Source organism: Triturus cristatus, chromosome 3_2 (assembly GCF_964204655.1).
Source record: "Triturus cristatus chromosome 3_2, aTriCri1.1, whole genome shotgun sequence".
NCBI classification, from domain to species: Eukaryota; Metazoa; Chordata; class Amphibia; order Caudata; family Salamandridae; genus Triturus; species Triturus cristatus.
The window spans coordinates 512,406,384-512,425,386 of record NC_140584.1 but is presented as its reverse complement, the minus strand read 5'-3'; the positions used below and the strand labels follow the sequence as shown (position 1 = coordinate 512,425,386).

Here is a 19,003-nt window from a genome sequence, read left to right as displayed (position 1 = left end):
GCCTCACACATTTTGTCCAGCATAGCCCATATTGGCTGTACCACAAACAACACTCTTCCAAATATACACCTGGAGGATTGAAGATGTTAGAAATTACAACCGCAGTAATGCAAGATTGAAACCACATATAGCGCTTAAAAAATTCGACCCCAGCAAATACAGAATAAATGATACATAGAATTCTTAAGCAGTTAGAACCTGACTTTCTTATTTGGGGGCTGTCATGATGATGAAATCCAATCCAATAGCAAACCGAACATGAAAACATTAGTACATATCTGACAAAATCTGGAAGCAGAATAAGTATATGGGTATGGTTAAACTATAGGTTCTTTTTAGAGGGTCATGATGTAATTGGAATCGGGAAGAAGAGCTTTCTTAAGAGATGACTTAGGACAGCTTTCGGGAAAGGTGCAATAAACCAACATAACATGGGTAAAAATAAGATCAAGAAAAATGTGTCACGTTTGGGAGGAAGCTGTTTTGCAGACCCAGTTGGTTCAAAACTTTTAAATAAAAATGTTCCATTTATAGTATACATATGCAAAGATACACAAAACAACACATGCCTACCTGAGGGTTCCTTATTCATGTTATCAATAGAGGCTTGGACCAGGAAGCAGGAAAAGCATACTATTCACAGCTATATGAGACTCCTAACTGGAATTTATTACATGTTGGATGTACCGTGGTTCTATCCAGTATGATTAAGAATAGTTTTGCTACTGCGGTACCAGTAAATTGTTGTTCATTTTAGTTCCATATTCCCAGAGCATTCTCACTATGTGTCAAACTTCTATAAGGTCTCTTAGCTCCCACAACTCTAAACAGTAGTATTGACTGACCTTCTGGTTTGCTTGAAAATGCACCATTTGCCCACTTTATTTTCAAAATTTTCTCAGGGGAAAACCCCCCCCCCCCCGAAACCCCCATAGGTGGTTCAGGCTCGCACGCTCGGCTCGCTCGCCACAGTGAAGTACGACAATTGTTTTACGGCTCACCACTTTCAAATGTCACCAGCCGCCACTGCATGTAAGGCCCTATTTTAGGCCCAGGGTACCCCCATGGACAGGGTGCAGTGTATGTGAAAGGTAGGACATGTATTAGTGTGTGTGACCAGTCCTGATACAGAAATGCTGTCAGTTTTGTTTTTCACTATTGAAAGGCTATCTGTCCCATAGGATAGAATGGTAGGTACTTTGTAACATCTTGCAAGAATAACTTCCCATTGGGACAAGATAGAAGATTAACGTTTAGGCTCTCTAAACTCAGAATTTAATAACACACATTTTAGTAAAGATGGTTTTTAAATTGTGTGTTGGAAAATGCCACTTTTGGAAAGTGGGCATTTTCTTGTTTAACCATTCTGTGTGCCTCTGTCTGTTTGTGGATTGACTGTCTGGTTTTGGAGTGACGGAGGCTGGGGATGTGCATTCACTGTAGACAGCCACTGGGGGGGTTGAGGTGTGCCTGGCCCTTCCTGGCAGACTCAGAGCTGAGCTGAATAGACTTTGGCTGCATTTAGAGTAGTGGGTGGAGTTTTCCTTGCACTGAATAGGGCATGTCTCCCTTGCACAATGCTGTCTCCACCCCGTGTGGTCATACTGCACCAGTGAAGACATAACTGGTTTGGACTGGGCTCAGAGACCCTTGCACAAAGAAAACAAAGAGAAAATGGGTATAAGTAGTAGACCTTAAACCCCAGAACTTTAGATCACTTCTGGACTCAAGAGGAACCTTTGCCAAAGGGAACAGCTAAAGAGCTTTGCTGTGTGCTGTGTGGGGTTGGCATGCAGTTGCTGTTTCTGCCAAGGAAAGGACAAAGACTAGAACTTTGCTGTGAACCTGCTTGGAGAAGAGTCTCCAAGGGCCTGTGTGTGCTGGCCTCCTGTTCTGAAGTCTCAGGAACACAAAGACTTCACCCCCAGATACTCTGCTGTTGAGAGTTCTGACCTGCCAGGAGGTGCCTATTCTAGTTTTGGGCCCTTTGGAGGTTTTCCTGCTGTTGGGAGCTGGAAGAAACCCGAAGAACTGAGAAAATCAACACATTGTCCTCTGCGACTGTTTTTCCGACGGGGCACCGCCGTGCAAGAAGAATCTCCACACATCTCTGCTCAACTCCTGAGACTACGCAGCGCTGGTCGTGGCTGCAAGGTCCAATGCATGGTGGGATCGTGGCTGAAGAAACCAACTCAGCGCCACTTGCTGCATCGATCGCCATGCATCTCAGTTTTCCACGCATCACACCTGTGCGGCAAGTTTTCCCAATGCATCACTCCCAGACCAGAACAGTCTTAGAGTCGACGCATCACTTTGCCCTGCAGTCCAAATTCGAAGCATTACTTTCTCCTGCGGGCAGCAGAACTGTTGCATCGCCTACCCAAGGACTCAGGAACTGACGCAGCCCTTTGTTTCTCGTTGCTTCCTTTCTCTGGGTCTGTTTGGGCTTGGGAATTTTGTCACATCTACAGGTACTTTACGTGAAATCACACATCCATAGTTTCCTATGGACCAAGTTGCTTGAAGCTTTTGAAAAGTCATATTCTTATGATATGTATGTTGGATTTTTGTCAGTTTGGTCTTGTTGAGTTTGTGTAGGGGTGCACAGTGTCATACTGGCTAGAGGTATCAACTCCCTTCCATTGCCAACTGTGCCCTCCAGCGTGTATGGATTGTATAGGCAGTGGTAGTCTGGCCTGTTCTGTAATTCATTTTGCAGTTTGGAAAACATGACCACTTGACTACTCACTGGTTCACACTGAGGGGGTTATTAAGCCCCATCAACTGGTTGGCTGCACAATGATCTCCAAAGGAGCATATCCTGGTACAGACCGTAAATGCACTCCCAACTCCTCAAGCACCTCTAATGTGAAGAGGCTCAAAGTAGCACATCACATAGTTTTCTGTACTGGGCCAGTTACCAGGTACTGCTGCACCACATGAAACCCCCTCCCAATAACATTCACTCAATGTAAATGGGTTAATTTGCCATTTCTAGCAGGCACATCAGTGACACCGCGACACAATAACGTAATTGACAGAATTTACTAATGCTATGTTACCTTATTCCAAATTGAAACAAACCATGAATCAGATTATCGAATGTTCACCTCCTGAACAAATGGCCCTGCAGACCGTATGTCAAATGGGGACTGCAGAATGTTATTACAAAAATGCCACAAGATCCCTTCTGTAATATCCAGTGCTTGTTTCCTCATTTGCTTAGGGTATACAACATCCAAGAGAGAAAATGCCTTTGCATATGTGCATGCCCCATACTACCGAAGGATGCACACATGCAAAGAGGCCCAGTGAGATGCACTGTGAAGGTGCACTAGCAGGAAGATGGAGCACATGCTGCGTGCCTACCTGGTGCACATTTTGTGAAGGGACACAGACATTTCTAAGAGCCTCCAGGGCACCAGACTTATTGAAAGGGCACAGCCACTGGAAGTATTAGTCCAGTCAATCCAATGTGCTCCAAGATCCTACATATCAAAATCAAGTGGCCTACTTAAGCCTTCTTCTCATTCACAATTATAATTTGTGTGGTAACACCTTTGTTTATCCCTGCACACAAGTTGCTATTTAGAACCTGGTGGAATGTCTGCTGGGAAAATGAAGCATCTTCCGCGGTTTGTACCTCTGAACAGGGGAAACATGCTTATTATTCTGTTGTCCTCCCCTCCACAGAGAGGTGCAAGACTACTGCAATACAATAGAAGATGTATATAATGGCAACATTGCCAAGTACTTCTGTAGCTAACAGCACATTTTAGCAATTGTGGGCCTCATTAGTCGTCAGTGGAGGTCCGCCCACCATCTAGGGCATCAGTCCGACCTCTGCATTACAATGCAGCAGTTCCGGAAGTAGAGGTCGGGGGTATGACTGCCGCCTCCGACAGGATCAAAGATCCCGTCGGGACGGTGGTTGGACTCCTAATCCCTAAAATAAGGTGGCACCTGCGCAGACTACCGTAGGGTTTAGGATATCCCTTTCTGACTGCCTGTTCATGGCAGTCCCACTGCTATGAACAGGCAGACTTTTGGGGCCCCACATAGGGCCCCTGTCCCCCATGGGTCAGTGTAATGTGGGCCGACACACAGTGCATGAATGTGCACAAAGTGCTCAATAACACTGCAGCTTGTGCTGCTGCTCTTTTCCAGGGCCGAAGAACAAGTCACAGTTTTGAGCACTTCTGTGCCCGTCAGCCTGGCGAGCACATTGTAATTGGGTGGCTGGGACCGCCTATGTCTTGTCGGGAGGTCACCTGCCTGCAGCGATGAGGGTTGGATGCTCCACCGACCACCATTCATAATGGGCCCCTGTGTGTTTACTATTCCCTCACTGAACATTAGAGTGTATATTACTGGAGGGAGCCATGAACGACAACTACCCACATATAGAGCTAAATTAAATGTTTGATAATAGAAGAGGGAATACTCAGACAGAAAAGATCTTCAACAGAATTAGCTTTCTCTCAATAAGTAGGACACCAGCAGACATGTTTAAAAAAAAATCATTTTCATGAATATGCATTAGAATCATGTGTACCTGATTCTCCACGTAGTGCTTTCTCCAGCTCAACTCCTTGTATTTCTAATGCATGTTGTTGCGCCTCAATCTCTTGCAATTGACGCTGGATAGACTGTAAAATAGGGAAACGTTTGATTGTATGGCCCAATACATACATGTATTAAAATACAGTCAAACAATTAGACGTATATTGATGTATCCTGCAGTCATTGATTAATAGTTTCTTTGTTTGTGAAAAAAACAACTAGCTGAAATGGGGCGCAGGGAGCAGGACTTTTGATTTTTGGCAATGTGGAGATTATGAGCTTAAACCTGTCAAGAAAAGCCTATACCACCCAGGAAAGAGACCAGGAAGCATTGTGCAAGAAATAAGGATGCACATGTTAACCAGGCCAGCCATGCCTGTTAAATGTAATAGTTATGCTTAGAAAAACAGTCAGAAAGGTACTACATGCCAATACCACCCCAGCAGTGAAGAAAACATTGCCCACCAACTGAATGCTAAAAGCTTGCACACATACCTAAGAGGACAGGTGTCAAAGAGTGATGGAATATAATTAAAGCATTAACATTGAGGTTGTCTTCCTGTGCCACCATAGCCAAACCCAATTCTTAAGTGAGGCATGGATGTGAAAAAAATGCAAGAGAACATATCTGCTGGGCCATCACATGACTAGTGTTGTAAGGCAAAATTTTCCCTGTTTGGGAACCTTCACATTTTCGCAACCTCATGATCTATCAGCCTGAAGAAGAACTCCTCGTGCCAAGAGGGCTAGGATACAAACTGCTGAAAAATCGCAACGCCCTCGTAGTTTGAATACACCCACTCTTCACACCCCCAACAACCAATTATCCCTTGTTCTCTCTGAGACTCCACCTTGATCCTTGTCATTCTTCCTTTACTGTTTACTGCTTGAGAATGTGAGAATATGGTAGGATAAATATTTCGATATCGATGGACTAAACTGTACATATATAAATATATAGATACACACATATATCTAGAGAGAAAGACACACACACACACTCATATATATATATATATATATATACACACACACATATACAGAGAGTGAGTGAGAAAGAGATATGTTCTAAGCCGTAAGTGCTTTCCCTGGTTGGAAAGTAATACATACAGAGTAGCCAGACCCACAATGAGCTGATACTTCTTGTTCTCTCGGGCACTCGTATGAAGAAGGTGAAAAACTATACACATATTTATGGGCGGGCGGCATAGTTTAAGATGATAGCCCTCCCCGTTTACTATATGCAATGCAAAACACTCCGTATGAAGTATGCCCCCTATTCTTTCAAAAAGTAGATGCAGAGTTGCGATCTTTGCTGTGGAGAGGGGGCACACCATGGATAGCGCTATGCAAACTGCAGAAAGGGGTCTATGATGGAGGACCAGTGGTACCTGATATCCGAGGCTACTACTGGGCGGCTCAATTAGTAACAGTAAATGGGTGGATGTTCTGGGAGCAAGCGGAACCAGCATCCCCCCGCAACACTATATACCAAGCAATGGGTGAGAAATCTACCACAGCACACTCGGACAGTGGCATTGGCCAGGTATGCCGCAACTAAATACCTGGGTTGGGAAGGAAAGCTCACAGTGATGACCCCACTCTGGGACAGCAATTAGCTGAAAAGGGTAAGCGTACTTCGGGGGTATGCTAAATGGAAGCTGTTGGGCCTTGAGACATTAGGAGACATATGGAGAGGTTAGCTTACATCACGTTTACAACTCTGTGAATCGAATTTGAGATGGGGAAAGGGGAATAGTAGAGGTACTTGCAACTAGGACATGCCCTACGAAATTATATCTGTGAGGGTCAGACGCTAGAAGAGGCCTCACCTTTAGGGGACAGAGTACTGACCGAGCGTTAACATGAAAAGGCCATTTCCTTCCTTTATAAAAAAATTGTTAACAACGCCCCAGACAGATCACTACAGTTGCCTCTTGTGCAAGGAGAAACATTTTCAGTGGTTTTGTATGCTTTGTGAAGTAGGCTCTCAAGGCAGAGGTGGCCATTTTCTTGTAGGAGATGCCCGAGTGGTGACTTGAGCTCATCCTGAAGATTGCAGTCCTAGGGCTTGTTGAGGACTAAAGTTTGCCAGAGGAATTTTTGGGCTAAGGGGACTTTGCTAAAAAATAATTAAGGAACAGAGAAGATTGGACAGTCTGAATTCTGCACCAACCACAGCACCAAAACTGCCCTCATCGCTGCCACCGACGACATCAGAGCCCACCTTGACCGAGAAGAAACAGCAGCCCTTTCAGCTGCATTAGACATTGTATCCCACCACACCCTTATCAAGAGACTCCACAGTGGAATTCAAGAAGAGGCTTTCAGACCGATCACCTCTTTCCTCACCGGGAGAATCCAGAGAGTCCGCCTGCCTCCCTACACCTCCGAACACAAAAGCATCATCTGCTCCCTCCCTCAAGGCTATTCCCTCAGGCCAACCCTGTTCAACACCTATGTGACCACCCCGGCCGACATCATCAGAAGCCCCGGACTACACATCATAGACTATGTTGACGACACCCAGCTCATCTTCTCGCTATCAGAAGACCCCTCCACCCCGAGGACCGACTTCTACAGGTGTATGACGAGCATTGCAGAGTGAATGAAAGACAACTGCCTGAAACTCTACACAGAAAAAACTGAAGTACTCATCTTTGTGAACAATAGCTCCCCATGGAATGACTCCTGGTGGCCTTCCGAACTAGGACCCTCACCCATGCCAACGGACCATGCCCGAAATCTCGGCATCATCTTGGACAGTAAACTTACCACGAGAAACAAGATCACCACAGTCTCCTCCACCTGCTTCATCACTCTGACTGACTGAGACATTTATAAAGCGCAGCTAATGCCGAGGCTTCTTGGCGCTAAGATGAAGTACCTGCGAGTGTGACTAGATCGATTAGCATTGAGAGTAAAGCCAGGTTTTAATTTGCTTCCTAAAAAGTGTTCTACTAGGTTGAAGTCAGAGAGGTGTCGGAAGTGAGTTCCACAGTTTTGCAAATAAATATGAAAATCGCTTTCCTCCCCACCTCACACTATTTATCTTAGGACATAATTCCAGTCCCGCATTGGAAGATCTAAGATGGTGCGATGGGTTACAGTGCAGGAACAGAGCTTGTAGATCAGATGCCCCTCCACCGTAAAAGGCTTTGTGGACTATGCACAGAGCCTTAAAATCCACCCGTCGTTTGACTGGAAGCCAATGTAGTTGCTTTACCCCAGCAGATGTGGGGTGATGTTTTGGAAGATTAAGTAGTACTCTTACCGCTGCGTTTTGTAACGATTGGAGTTTGGAAAGCTGAGCTACAACTACTCCCAGATATACAGCATTAGAATAATCCAGCCTTGACAACACCAAAGCTCCCACCACCATTTTCCTCAATGAGAAAGTGATTTAGGGTAAGATCTTCCATAAGACCTTCAAGGTGTAAAAACAAGCTGAGGACACCTGGTTAATCTGTGGGGCAAGAGTGAGGTCTTTGTCTATCAGGACACCCAAATTTCGTACTTTGGCTGCCGGCACCGGACACGTTCCAGCTTCAGGGGGCCACCATGGTTGACTCCACACAGATGCTTTTATGCCAAATTCCACAACTTCGGTTTTACCCGCATTTCGCTTTAAAAAGATGTGGTTCATCGCGATCATCAGGTCTGTGATGCAGTTTTGAAAACGTTGCGCCGTAGCGTCTACGCTGTGTGTTACAGACACCACTAACTGTGTGTCGTCGGCGTAGGACACAAGCGAGAAACCGTGATTCTTTACTAAACTGGCTAAAGGAGTCACATAAATGTTAAACAAGGTGGGAGATAGAGCAGAGCCCTGAGGTACTCCGCCCGGAAGGATAAACCGATGTGACTTAAGTCCAATCCAATGTATTAACTGTTCCCTATCTGACTTCTCCGCATGATCTGAAAATTCTTCAAATGGCTCCCAGTCAACAATAGACTAACTGCCACCCAGTCCCTCATCACCAGCCAGCCACACTACGGCTATGCAGGAATCAACTCGCACCTTCTTTAGAGACCACAGATCATATAGAACTCCATGGCCAGACTCATCCACGACCCTCCCCAAGCAGACCCACATCACCCCCATCTCAGGGTGCTCTACTGGCTCCCCATTCAGAAGAGATACCACTTCAAGATACTGATCCACACACAAGAAAGGACCAGCATACATCAACCACCGCTTGGATTTCCACATTTTACATACAACTTCGCTCCGCCTCCCTTCACCTCGCCCACACCCCTCGTATATGTCAAAGCCACCGCAGAGGTCATTCCTTCTCATGCCTAGTGACCAAGTCCTGGAACAACCTCCCTCTTCAGCTCCGGACCTCACCCTTGCTACAGAAATCAGGAAAGGACTCAAGACCTAGCTGTTCTACTGAGCCTCCACTGCAAGATCTTTAGCGCATTGGTACCCTCAGGGGTGATTAGCCGTGCTCTACGTATCATGATGATTGACGGATTTAGAGGCACCGGGGTTGGAGGATATTATTACTTTCTGACATTCCTACTGTATCCTACGTGTCATTATAGGAGTTTTGAAAATGCCAGAAAAGTTCAGAAAAAGAATTCCATTCCTGGGTTCAGATACAGTTATATGCTCTGAACCATTCAGCATGTATCTGCTATAGGCATCGTAGGTGCTAGACACATCACCAGGAATGTGCCTGCGAGTTTCTGACATGTGCAACACCTTATGCGGGATTCACACCTGCTAGAAATATGCACATTTTGAAAGATTGGAATGCACACTTATTTTGATGAATTCTACAGCCAGTTACAGAACATTCCGCAGATCAGGTTCAATCAAAACATGCAGATTTTCTGAGGAAAACTTCAAGAATTTTACATTTGATCAAATTCAGGTTTCTGCAAAATTGTGTTTTGCGTTTTTTTTTACTGGAAATACCAAAATATCTATATTCTAAATAAATCGTACATTTTACTTTTTGTATAGTGACTAAAGGCCAATGTATTGTGAAAATAAAATTGCTTAGTTTGGGGGCACAGGAACCTGGTTGTCATTTAGACAAGGAGATTCTACCTAAAAATATTTGCACTTTAGGTGGCGAACATAAATTAGAGGTATATTTCCCAAACGAGACCCTGCACTATATAAGCTTCTCTAGTTTTGCAATTCCATTTCTACTGATGTTCAATTACACCCCCTGAGAAATTCAAAAACAATACTTGCAGTGATTTATCTGCTCAACACGTAATTTTGTATCCACTGATTTGTTCAAATATTGGTGCAAAACTGCACCTGAGACATACATGTTCTCCAAAGTGTTCGAAATAAGCTGCATCTCTAGAGTTGTGATCTATGTAGTGTCCCCCTTATTATTTTTATAGCCAAGCCAGGCTGCTCAGGGCACATAGCTTTCTATTATTACCAGTTCTACTAAATGAATATAAATTCGGTGGCCTTCGGTTATTTCATCTTTAATTAGCATTTCAATAGCGCAGGTTGTTTCTATTAAACCTCCACACACGAGTCTTCAGCACAGGAGTTCTTTACTGCTCTCATAAGTGGAGTTCGTTTTACCTGGGCTTTGTGGAGTCGTTTTAACTCCTCCTGTTTAATCTTCTGCTTTGCTTCTCGCTCCAGTCTTCTTCTTCGTTTGGAAAGCCTTTTCATCTGCACCGGAAGGAAACACAGTTCCGCAATTAGAACTCCCAGGAGAGGAGGCTTTCATTCAATGTCTGGCATTATTATCGCATAGTTACATGTGACGTGTGGTGAAGCAGACACCGGCTGGAATAGGAACAAGGCCCAGGGCTGACTATCACCATATCCATCCACAGAACAGACATCAATGTACGGGTAAAGAGCCCCTCTGCCGCGCAGACGCCCTGCCTGCTCCCCTGGCAGGCGTCCAGTCTCCCAGGCCCTCCTCTCCGCTGGTTTCCACATTAATTATGTATTCACTTACTGTATGTAGCGCTGCACCTCCTGGAGGGGTTATCAGTGTGCTTTATATGAACAGAGTTATAATTGGATGCAGAGACTTACTCTTTGGCTGAAAGGGGTTTCAAATTAGGGGGCTTTGGAGGAGGGCGAGGAGAAACATAAAGGGGGAGGGAATGGTGCAAGAAAGAAGTCAACTTGGACTGAAAGAAGTCACCAATATTTCTGGAAATATTTGTAAGTCGAATTTGCGGAGGTAGCCGGATGGCTAGTGAAATATTGGATGGACCAGGTTGTTGGCTGTACTGTCTGCTACTAGGAAAGAAGGCACCACAGTATGTGACTTAGAGTGCGCTCTGAAGAACTTGGCTATTAATGAGCCAAACAGCATCTCTAAAATCAGACATGACCACTAAAAACAATCGTTAATGCAGTGCATCATTTCTGTTCTGGCTCCTCGCGGTTTGACCACATCAACTCTGTCCTAAAATCCTTATATTTGCTCTCAGCGCGTGCAGCACGTAACTGGTGGATTGTTTTCAAAAGATTGTATTCGTATGTTTCTCATGGACCAAAACAAACGACAAAAAGTAATAAGGTATAGCGGGCAGCGCTGATCACAGGTGAGGAGAAGGGGGTCCTGGTGAGCAGTGAAGAGGTCACCAAAGTCTAGGCAGCCACAGGCAAAACGTGGAGTTGGAGTTGTGAGAATGAGACAAGGGCAAAAAGCGATCCACACAGAGTTGCAGGTGTGTCAGGCAGTAAAATAATATAATTCAAACATCGTGAAAAAGAAAGGACAAAGTAACACAGAAAGTCAGATTCAATGGCCGATCTTTGAGTGTAGTGAATGTGTTGAGGGCCACCACGTGAGAGGTTTTTCAGCTCTGATCACACTGTGGTGGTCTGTGAGACTGGGCCCAGGACATATAGGGAGGGAGAGGTCTCAATGAAGAATCAGACACATGGGGATTCAGTGAGTCTGAGCCACCGGCCAAGGTAACTATCTTGGTGTTTTCCTTATTTTACATGATGGCTGAAGGATTAATAAGGTGCTTTATTCCACAGATATGCGCCCTTTATGCTTTCAGCAGTGCGGATACTGCACAATATTTAATATTGCATTTAATTATTTGCTGCACTAGGAGCAGATAGTCGGACATGGTGTGCTGCACTTTAGGTTCCATCAAAGTTTAGCCATGTATGGTTGTATTCGTGACGTTTCTCATATTTTGCTTTGGTTCCCTCTGCATAGATTATGTTAGAGTTGCCAAATTGAAATTATAAACGTCATGTTGCACAAGAGAATGGGTACGTCTTCTAATTAACTAAAAGAAGTTTAAGTGAACCTTTCTTGTGATATACTGCGAAAACTGTGCCTTTTAGGGTTGCATGCTCTTTTATTTAAAACCGAGCTAATAGATAACCTGTTTAGGGCTACCTATGTGGTTGCTCTATTCTATCCGCTTTCACAGAGTGCTACATGGTAAGTAGGAGATGTATATGGCATTATCGCCGAGGAGAGGATAATTGACCTTGGCTTTCGTCAAGAGAGGCCTTAACTTGCTGAAGGGACTTATTTTATTACCAGTTTGTGCAGTAAGTATCCTTAGCTCTGTCTCTTAGGATATCACAACTGACCTCTTAGACAACACTGGTGACATCACCACTGTCATCATTAATAAAAATGGAAACATTCTATGCCCCTCAGTCCTCTAAGTTCAACCAAAAGGCCCTCCCTACATTGACTGACCTTCACCCAAGATATGTACAGGTGAGAAGTAGAATAAATCCTCACAAATGCATTGCACAGTTAATAAAAGTCAGAGCTATTGGTGCTGCCAATGCTTGTTACACTTCAACTAGCATTACACTTTTGCTAAACAGTTACCTTTTTATCCACCACTGTCTAATTATTGTTATTGGTTTTATTATTTTTCACATTTAATGAATTACATTTATGATGGGATGCACATATGCATTCTATTTAGAATATCATCCCATGAATACTTCCCACGGATTAAGTTTGCTTACAGTGACAAGCCCATATGTTTTATATCACTTGTGTTCTAGGTCACTGTATTAAGGGACTTTGGGACGCCCATGATGCACGTTGTGAGAAAAAAGAACATGCGCTCCTTGGAAAAATCAACTTATAATGGTAATGTGCTACTGCTCACTCTTTACTGTGAAACAACAACTTTAATTTCAATGTTTGTAACTAATGCAAACTACAGTGAATTTATGTATTTATTTAATTACTTATTTATTCATGAGGTTCAAAGAACACTATGGGCCTTATTACGTTGTCGGTCAGAGTTGCCTCTGACCGACATCGCCTCGGATGCGTAACCGACCGACCTCCCGTCGGTGGTTCTGACACCGCAATTAGGATGCGACTCCACATGGTGGGGTTGCAAACTTTCATTTTAGAATGGGAGCTTGTGCGACGGCCCGAAACTGCCAGCAGCACAAGCTCCCATTGTACAATGGAATGTTTTGCACATTCCTGCACCGTGTGGCAGCCACACAGTACAGGGATGTGAAGAGGGGCACCATCGGTGCCCCCCAGGGCCACAACTGGAGGGTCAGGGGAGAAGGGGGCCCTGCTAGGGGCCCCCAAAAGTCTCTTTCCGATAACCTTTCCATGTTGGAAAGGCCAACATGGAAAGGCTGTCAGAAACCAACATCATAATCGTGACGACGGAAATGCTGTCCTTAAGGGATTATGAGCGGTTTCCGACTGGCCGAAATTTTCCTTGAGCCAGTCAGAACCGAGTCGGTTTCCCCGGCTGGTTTACACTTTGACCGCCGACAATGTTATTCGACGGTTGGTGTGAAAACTTTCCATGTCGGTCAGAGGCTTTCCGCCCGACATTGAAATGAGGCCCTATGTGTCTCCTCACAGGTATTATGCTAATCAACATTGAAATAAATTGCCTTAATTTCTACAGGTCCTTCTCTTTGCTCCTAGTACCAACATTTTTTGGGATCACTCTGGATTTGTCCTTTTACCCCCTTGTAGTGGTTCACATCTACAGAGCAGTATGTAGTGATTTGAAATGTCAAAAACAGCTGACAAATGAAATTACTGAAAAAGGCAAATTACCAAAATTGGTTTCTATGAGCATGTAAATGTAAGACACATTAAGTAATAACTAGAAAATGCATCTACAATTCATGCTGTGGGGTGCACTTCAGACCTTCTAATGACTATCACCAAGGGAGGGTGTGGGATGCATTATGGGCAACAGCATCCCAACTCTATAGTCACTTGTTTATTGTTGGTTTTTCAGTGTTCCATTTACAGTAATACGTCCACACATAATGAAACACTTTAATCAATGAACATTTTTTGGAGCTCCAAATGCCTTCAGCTAAACCGTAGGCCTATTTTGTTTTTATTTATGCACCTTAGTTGACCTCAGTTAAGTAATTTGCCACTTAATTCTTGCCTGTGTCTTTTGGCATCACTGATAATTCCTAATGCAAATGCGGCCTGCAATGCTTATTAACATTGAGTCAAAGTTCATATTTTACCATGTTATGTAAAAGGTGTTACCAAGCGACATGTGTATTCTTCTTCACAATGTGGCACCAGACTGACTCACTTGAGCATATGAATTAAAGATGGCCCTGCAGGCTTTGTGTAAAAATGTTATGCCCTACATGAAGTTTGCCTTCTCTAAAACAGGGTTGGATGAGTGTCAAAATTGGCACACAGTGCAAACCTCACAGGTGCAATCAGTTTTTTCTTAAAAAATTATTTTTTATGGCACATTTATGCCACAAAAAAAAAAAAGAATTAAAAAAAATGTGCCAGCCACCCGATGTTTGCAAGAAAATTGTCGTATTAAAAAAGAAAATGCTGGTGTGGCTGATTTACTAGCAGTTTTTAAATAATACGCCTTTCGGTTACTCTATGCATTTCAGACAGTAAAAGAAAATAATAAATTGCCATGTAAACAAGCATTTAAATCACATACAATGCCACTTAAGTACTTTATCCAACCAACTTTAAAAAGGAGACAGGAAATAAATCATAATCTAACTGGGTACCACAAGTACAGGAAAAATAAATAGCCAGTATTTAAAGTTAATATAACAAATAAAATTAAGTAAGCACACTTTAAACCAGCATTGTCGTGGAAGAGAAAGGAACTATTTTAGGTGGATCTGTACAATGTGCGCAGGAATTATGTGGTCACTCAAAGTGAAGTGAGCCAATGAGTAAAGCGGGTTTACCCATGACCTCATGAGGAATACTGTGGTGGTAGTAAAATGTGAATGACAATTTAACAGATCAATAAATCAAGCCTGCTGACGAAAAGCCCCTTTTATGAATGTATTTTATTATTTATTTTAATTGTTTATCGAATCTTTAATGATTAAGCCATATACCCCTTTGATAAGCAATGGGTACACTCTATGCCAAATACATAAAAGTGTTTAAGTCGCTAAAAGAAAGGGAGAGGGGGCTGCAAGGGAAAAAAAGAGAAACAGTACATTCACATGTGTTAATGAATTGCCTTTTTAAGAGCTGGACTTCCACCTGAACAGTGCCCAAATTCTCTCGAACCTCCTGAGTGATTGGGCCCTCCTTGCTCTGGCTAGAGCCAGCTCTAGATCATATATTTCCCGAATCATTGCCCACCATCAATAATCCCTGGGGTAATTACTGAAACTCAAGACCTGGCTATGCAAAGCCTGGTAGATACAATAAGTATAGAAAACAATTTCCTCAACCCAACATCAAACTCCATTCTATTTCCTAATGACACCTCCGAAGCTCATATCCTAACACTGCCGAGGCTATCTGGCCCACTTCCTCCCAATATAGGTGAGAGGATGTGGTCCATCGGCTAGACTGCCGACTTTGGTGCTGGAAACCAGGGTTCCAGCCTCGGGGTCGCGTCCATATCCTGTGATTCTGGGCAAATCACTTAATCTCCCCGTGCCTGAATGTGTAATGTAAATACGGTGCTCGTGTAAAGTGCTCCAATAACTTTGGGTCAAGTTCGCGCTATATAAAAATGCAAAAAAAAAAATAATATATATATATATACTTTTAAAGGTGGGCAGGTATACAGCATGTGCAAGATATCAGCAGATTGGCATCTACACTTAGGGCATCTGATTTTATCCGAATTTACATTTGCACCCCACCTGGATCGGTCCAGTGTACAATATAACATGCAAATAGTTTTGAGCTGCTGCAGCTTTAGCTTCACATAATGTACAGCACCTTCCATAGTCTTTCTGATGTATTTATAATGGGGATACCTCCTGAGAGAGCAATTATTCTCCATTTAAGTGCAAGGCGCTGGCTGTCATCTTTCCTATATTCACAAAATCCTTGATAGACCGTACTTATCAGAGATTTCCGCTTGGCTTTAAGAATATCAGTCAAAACCTTTGAAATTTCTAACTCCATTATTGCCCTGTCCTCAGTGCAAAAATAATTCCTAAGCTGTAAATATTTCAAAAAGTGATGGCGCGGTAGAGCAAACATCCTCCAAATCGGTAAATGTGTGCGGGAAGTTGAGATCAAACAGCTGCCCCACCACAGATATGCCTAGCCACTGCCAAATTATGCAGGAGGAGTCATGAAACACCCCCAGAAATGCAGGAATATCCCATAGGGGAGTATCCCAGTCTATTAGCTTTATTGAATACTTAACACAAATCTCTTGCCATATAATGGCGGTGTCTTTAACAAACTTAAACTTGACCCGTTAATAGTAGTTAGGGTCTGACACCCAATTCAAAAAGTCTACTCTCAGCTCTAAATAATAACTAAACACAGATAGATCCAGTTCTTCCGTAGCAAGCAAAGTGCGCAATCGACCGGCAAAATCGGCCCAGTAATATAGCTTAAAATCTCGAAACTGTAAGCCCCCCTGCCGATACGGAAGTTTTAGTAAGTTTAAAGAATACCTCACACTCCTACACCCCCAAATAAAACTACCTAATTTAATACCCCCTCTACCTTCCTAAAAACACGTTATGCACCCTTAATGGTATTGCCCGAAAAAGGTACAAGAATTTGGGAAGGATGTTCATTTTTATCACTTTGCAGTACCCTAAGATACTTATTGATAGGTTATTCCAGAACCAAAGCTTTTGAATTACAGTCTTTAAATGAAGCTCATAATTGAATCCAAAAATCCGATCTACAATAGTGCTTAAATGAACTCCCAAATAGGTAGCTGTAGTTACAACTCCCGGTTGTTGGTGTGGCTGGCTCAAAATTCAGCAATAGCTGATTTTTTGCTATATTCAATTTATAGCTGGAAACTATCCTAAATCTCTCAGCCTCTCCACAATGCACTTCATAGCCGTCACTAGGTCATCTGTGTAAATTGCCACACAATCGGCATATGCGCAAATCTTAAACCCCCTTTCGACAGATACCATTGGGCTAATCCCTGCATCCTCTGTAATGCCAACAAATAAGGTTCTAAATACAACGCAAATATTAAAAGAGGGAGCGGGCAACCCTCCGTGTACCTCACTCTATCTGAAAAGGATGTGAGGCTATACCTGCGTCTGTCATTTTAGCAGATGGAGATTTATACAGAGCACACACCTACTTACAAAATCTTTTGACTAGCCCAAAAGTCTCCAACATCCTCCACAGAAATTCCCAAGTAACTCATTCAAAGGCCTTCTTGGCAGCCAATAGAATCATAGCCAGTTCATCCCCTTCCTAGCTGCTACATTGAATGCAGCTATTGCAGTATTTTTATGGCTTGTAGTATCCCTGCCTGAGATAAATCCAAGTTGTTGCCTTGATGCCAAATCTGGCAGGATCGGGGTCAGCCGCATAGCCAAAACTTTAGATACAATTTTTGTGTCAGCATTGGTAAGGGAAATGGATCTATAAGAACCCTTCTTCTCACGCAGAGTGCCTTTGTTTGCAAAAACTGATGTTCTAGTCACATTCTAAGTGTCTGGAACTTTGCCAACCTCATCCATGTACTGAATTACCTGTAGTAATAGTGGAATTATGAGATCTTAAAAAACTGTGTAGTATTCTAAAGTCTTTAAATCGTCCCCAGCTGCCCTCCATGAGGGCAGAGCAGATATAGCAGGATTTTACTCCATGGCGGTTATATCCGTATTTACTACCATAGCTTGTGATTCATCAGACTACTACCCGCTACATATGTTGTTGCTTCTTCCGCACAAAATGTAGGCATTTGTCTACATAGTTCTTGATAAAACCGCGAGAACTGCTCTACAATATCATGCAGTAGAGTATCAACTACACCATCATTACATTTTAGTTGAGCTCCTAGCCTTCCTATGTGAGATCTGGTGGGCTAATACTCGACCCTCCTGATCCCCATACTCATACTGGATGGCCTTGTTTTTAACGTAGGTAGCCGCAATTTTCTCCCTTAAATCCTGACTTAACTTTGACCGCAGCAGCGTGAGGCCTTTATAATTGTAAAACCTCCTGAGCCAGTTTGGTGACATAATTTTGGATATTCTGATTCTGTAGGTAGATGAACTTAGTCATTACCCTCCTGACATAAGCTTTGAGTGCATCCCATACAACCAGAGGCGATGCTGTGTCGCCGTTGACCTCTAAATATCCTGCCAGAGAGCTTTCCACTGTTTTACGGTATTCTGGGTTACTGAAAAGGTGTCTTTGAAATTAAAACTGACATCGTTGACCAGCACCCAGAGAACAATTGATGCCTAAAGTAATAGGGTTATGATTTGATGATACCTTAGGGCATATCTCCATATCAATTTTCCCAAAATTCCCCAGACTAACAAATATAGGGGCATATTATCAAGCACGGCGTTAAAATTATCGCCGCTTTAGCGGCAGAAAACTGCCACTGAAGCGGCGATAATGGGCTTGATAATATGCCCTTGAGAATTCCCATAGAAGCCCATGTTGACACCAGAACATGGGCTTCTATTGGAATTCTCTAGGGCATATTATCAAGCCCATTATCGCCGCTTTAGTGGCAGTTTTCTGCCGCTAAAGCGGCGATAATTTTAACGCCGTTTCTTGATAATATGCCCGATAATTTCAATCCAGGAGTAATGCTTGTATGGAGCAGAATAGTATGTGTACCCTGGTGTTGAGGGATATAATGCTCTCCAAGCATCTGAAAGCCTGTGTAGTCGGACAATTTCCATAAAAGACGGCCTTGTCTGTCATTCGTGAAAAGAATGGTTAGTTGTATCTGGTGCATAGCTCATCACACAATTGAAGTGCCCCATTACTATCATTTCTCTAGACCATTCCAGTAACTCCAGACAGAGCCCATTCAATATCTCAAGATCGTCTACATTCGGCCCATAGACAGCACATATCACATCTTTCAGTCCCTCTGCCAGTAGTTGAACAATCAGCCATCTTCCCCTGATACCGGATACAGCCTTAAGTACCTTAAGTACCCTTTGAGCTAATATAGCAACCTCCGTGTAGAGGCAGCCTGGGATGTAGCCATCCGTAAGTTACAGCGAAGATGTTTATATAGATGTCTATCT

At 43.3% G+C, this 19,003-nt stretch overlaps 1 protein-coding gene across 4 annotated transcripts in view; it reads right to left on the bottom strand.

The window, feature by feature from the left end:
- MICAL2 (microtubule associated monooxygenase, calponin and LIM domain containing 2) overlaps nt 1–19,003 on the bottom strand; it is an 812,711-nt gene that overhangs the window by 58,930 nt on the left and 734,778 nt on the right. For all 4 annotated transcript variants that reach the window (XM_085648193.1, XM_085648195.1, XM_085648194.1 and 1 more), the window contains 2 exons: nt 10,127–10,219; nt 4,556–4,649 (listed from right to left, as the gene is read on the bottom strand). In XM_085648193.1, the coding sequence (XP_085504319.1) occupies nt 4,556–4,649; nt 10,127–10,219 (187 nt within the window). The remainder of the gene's footprint in view (nt 1–4,555; nt 4,650–10,126; nt 10,220–19,003) is intronic.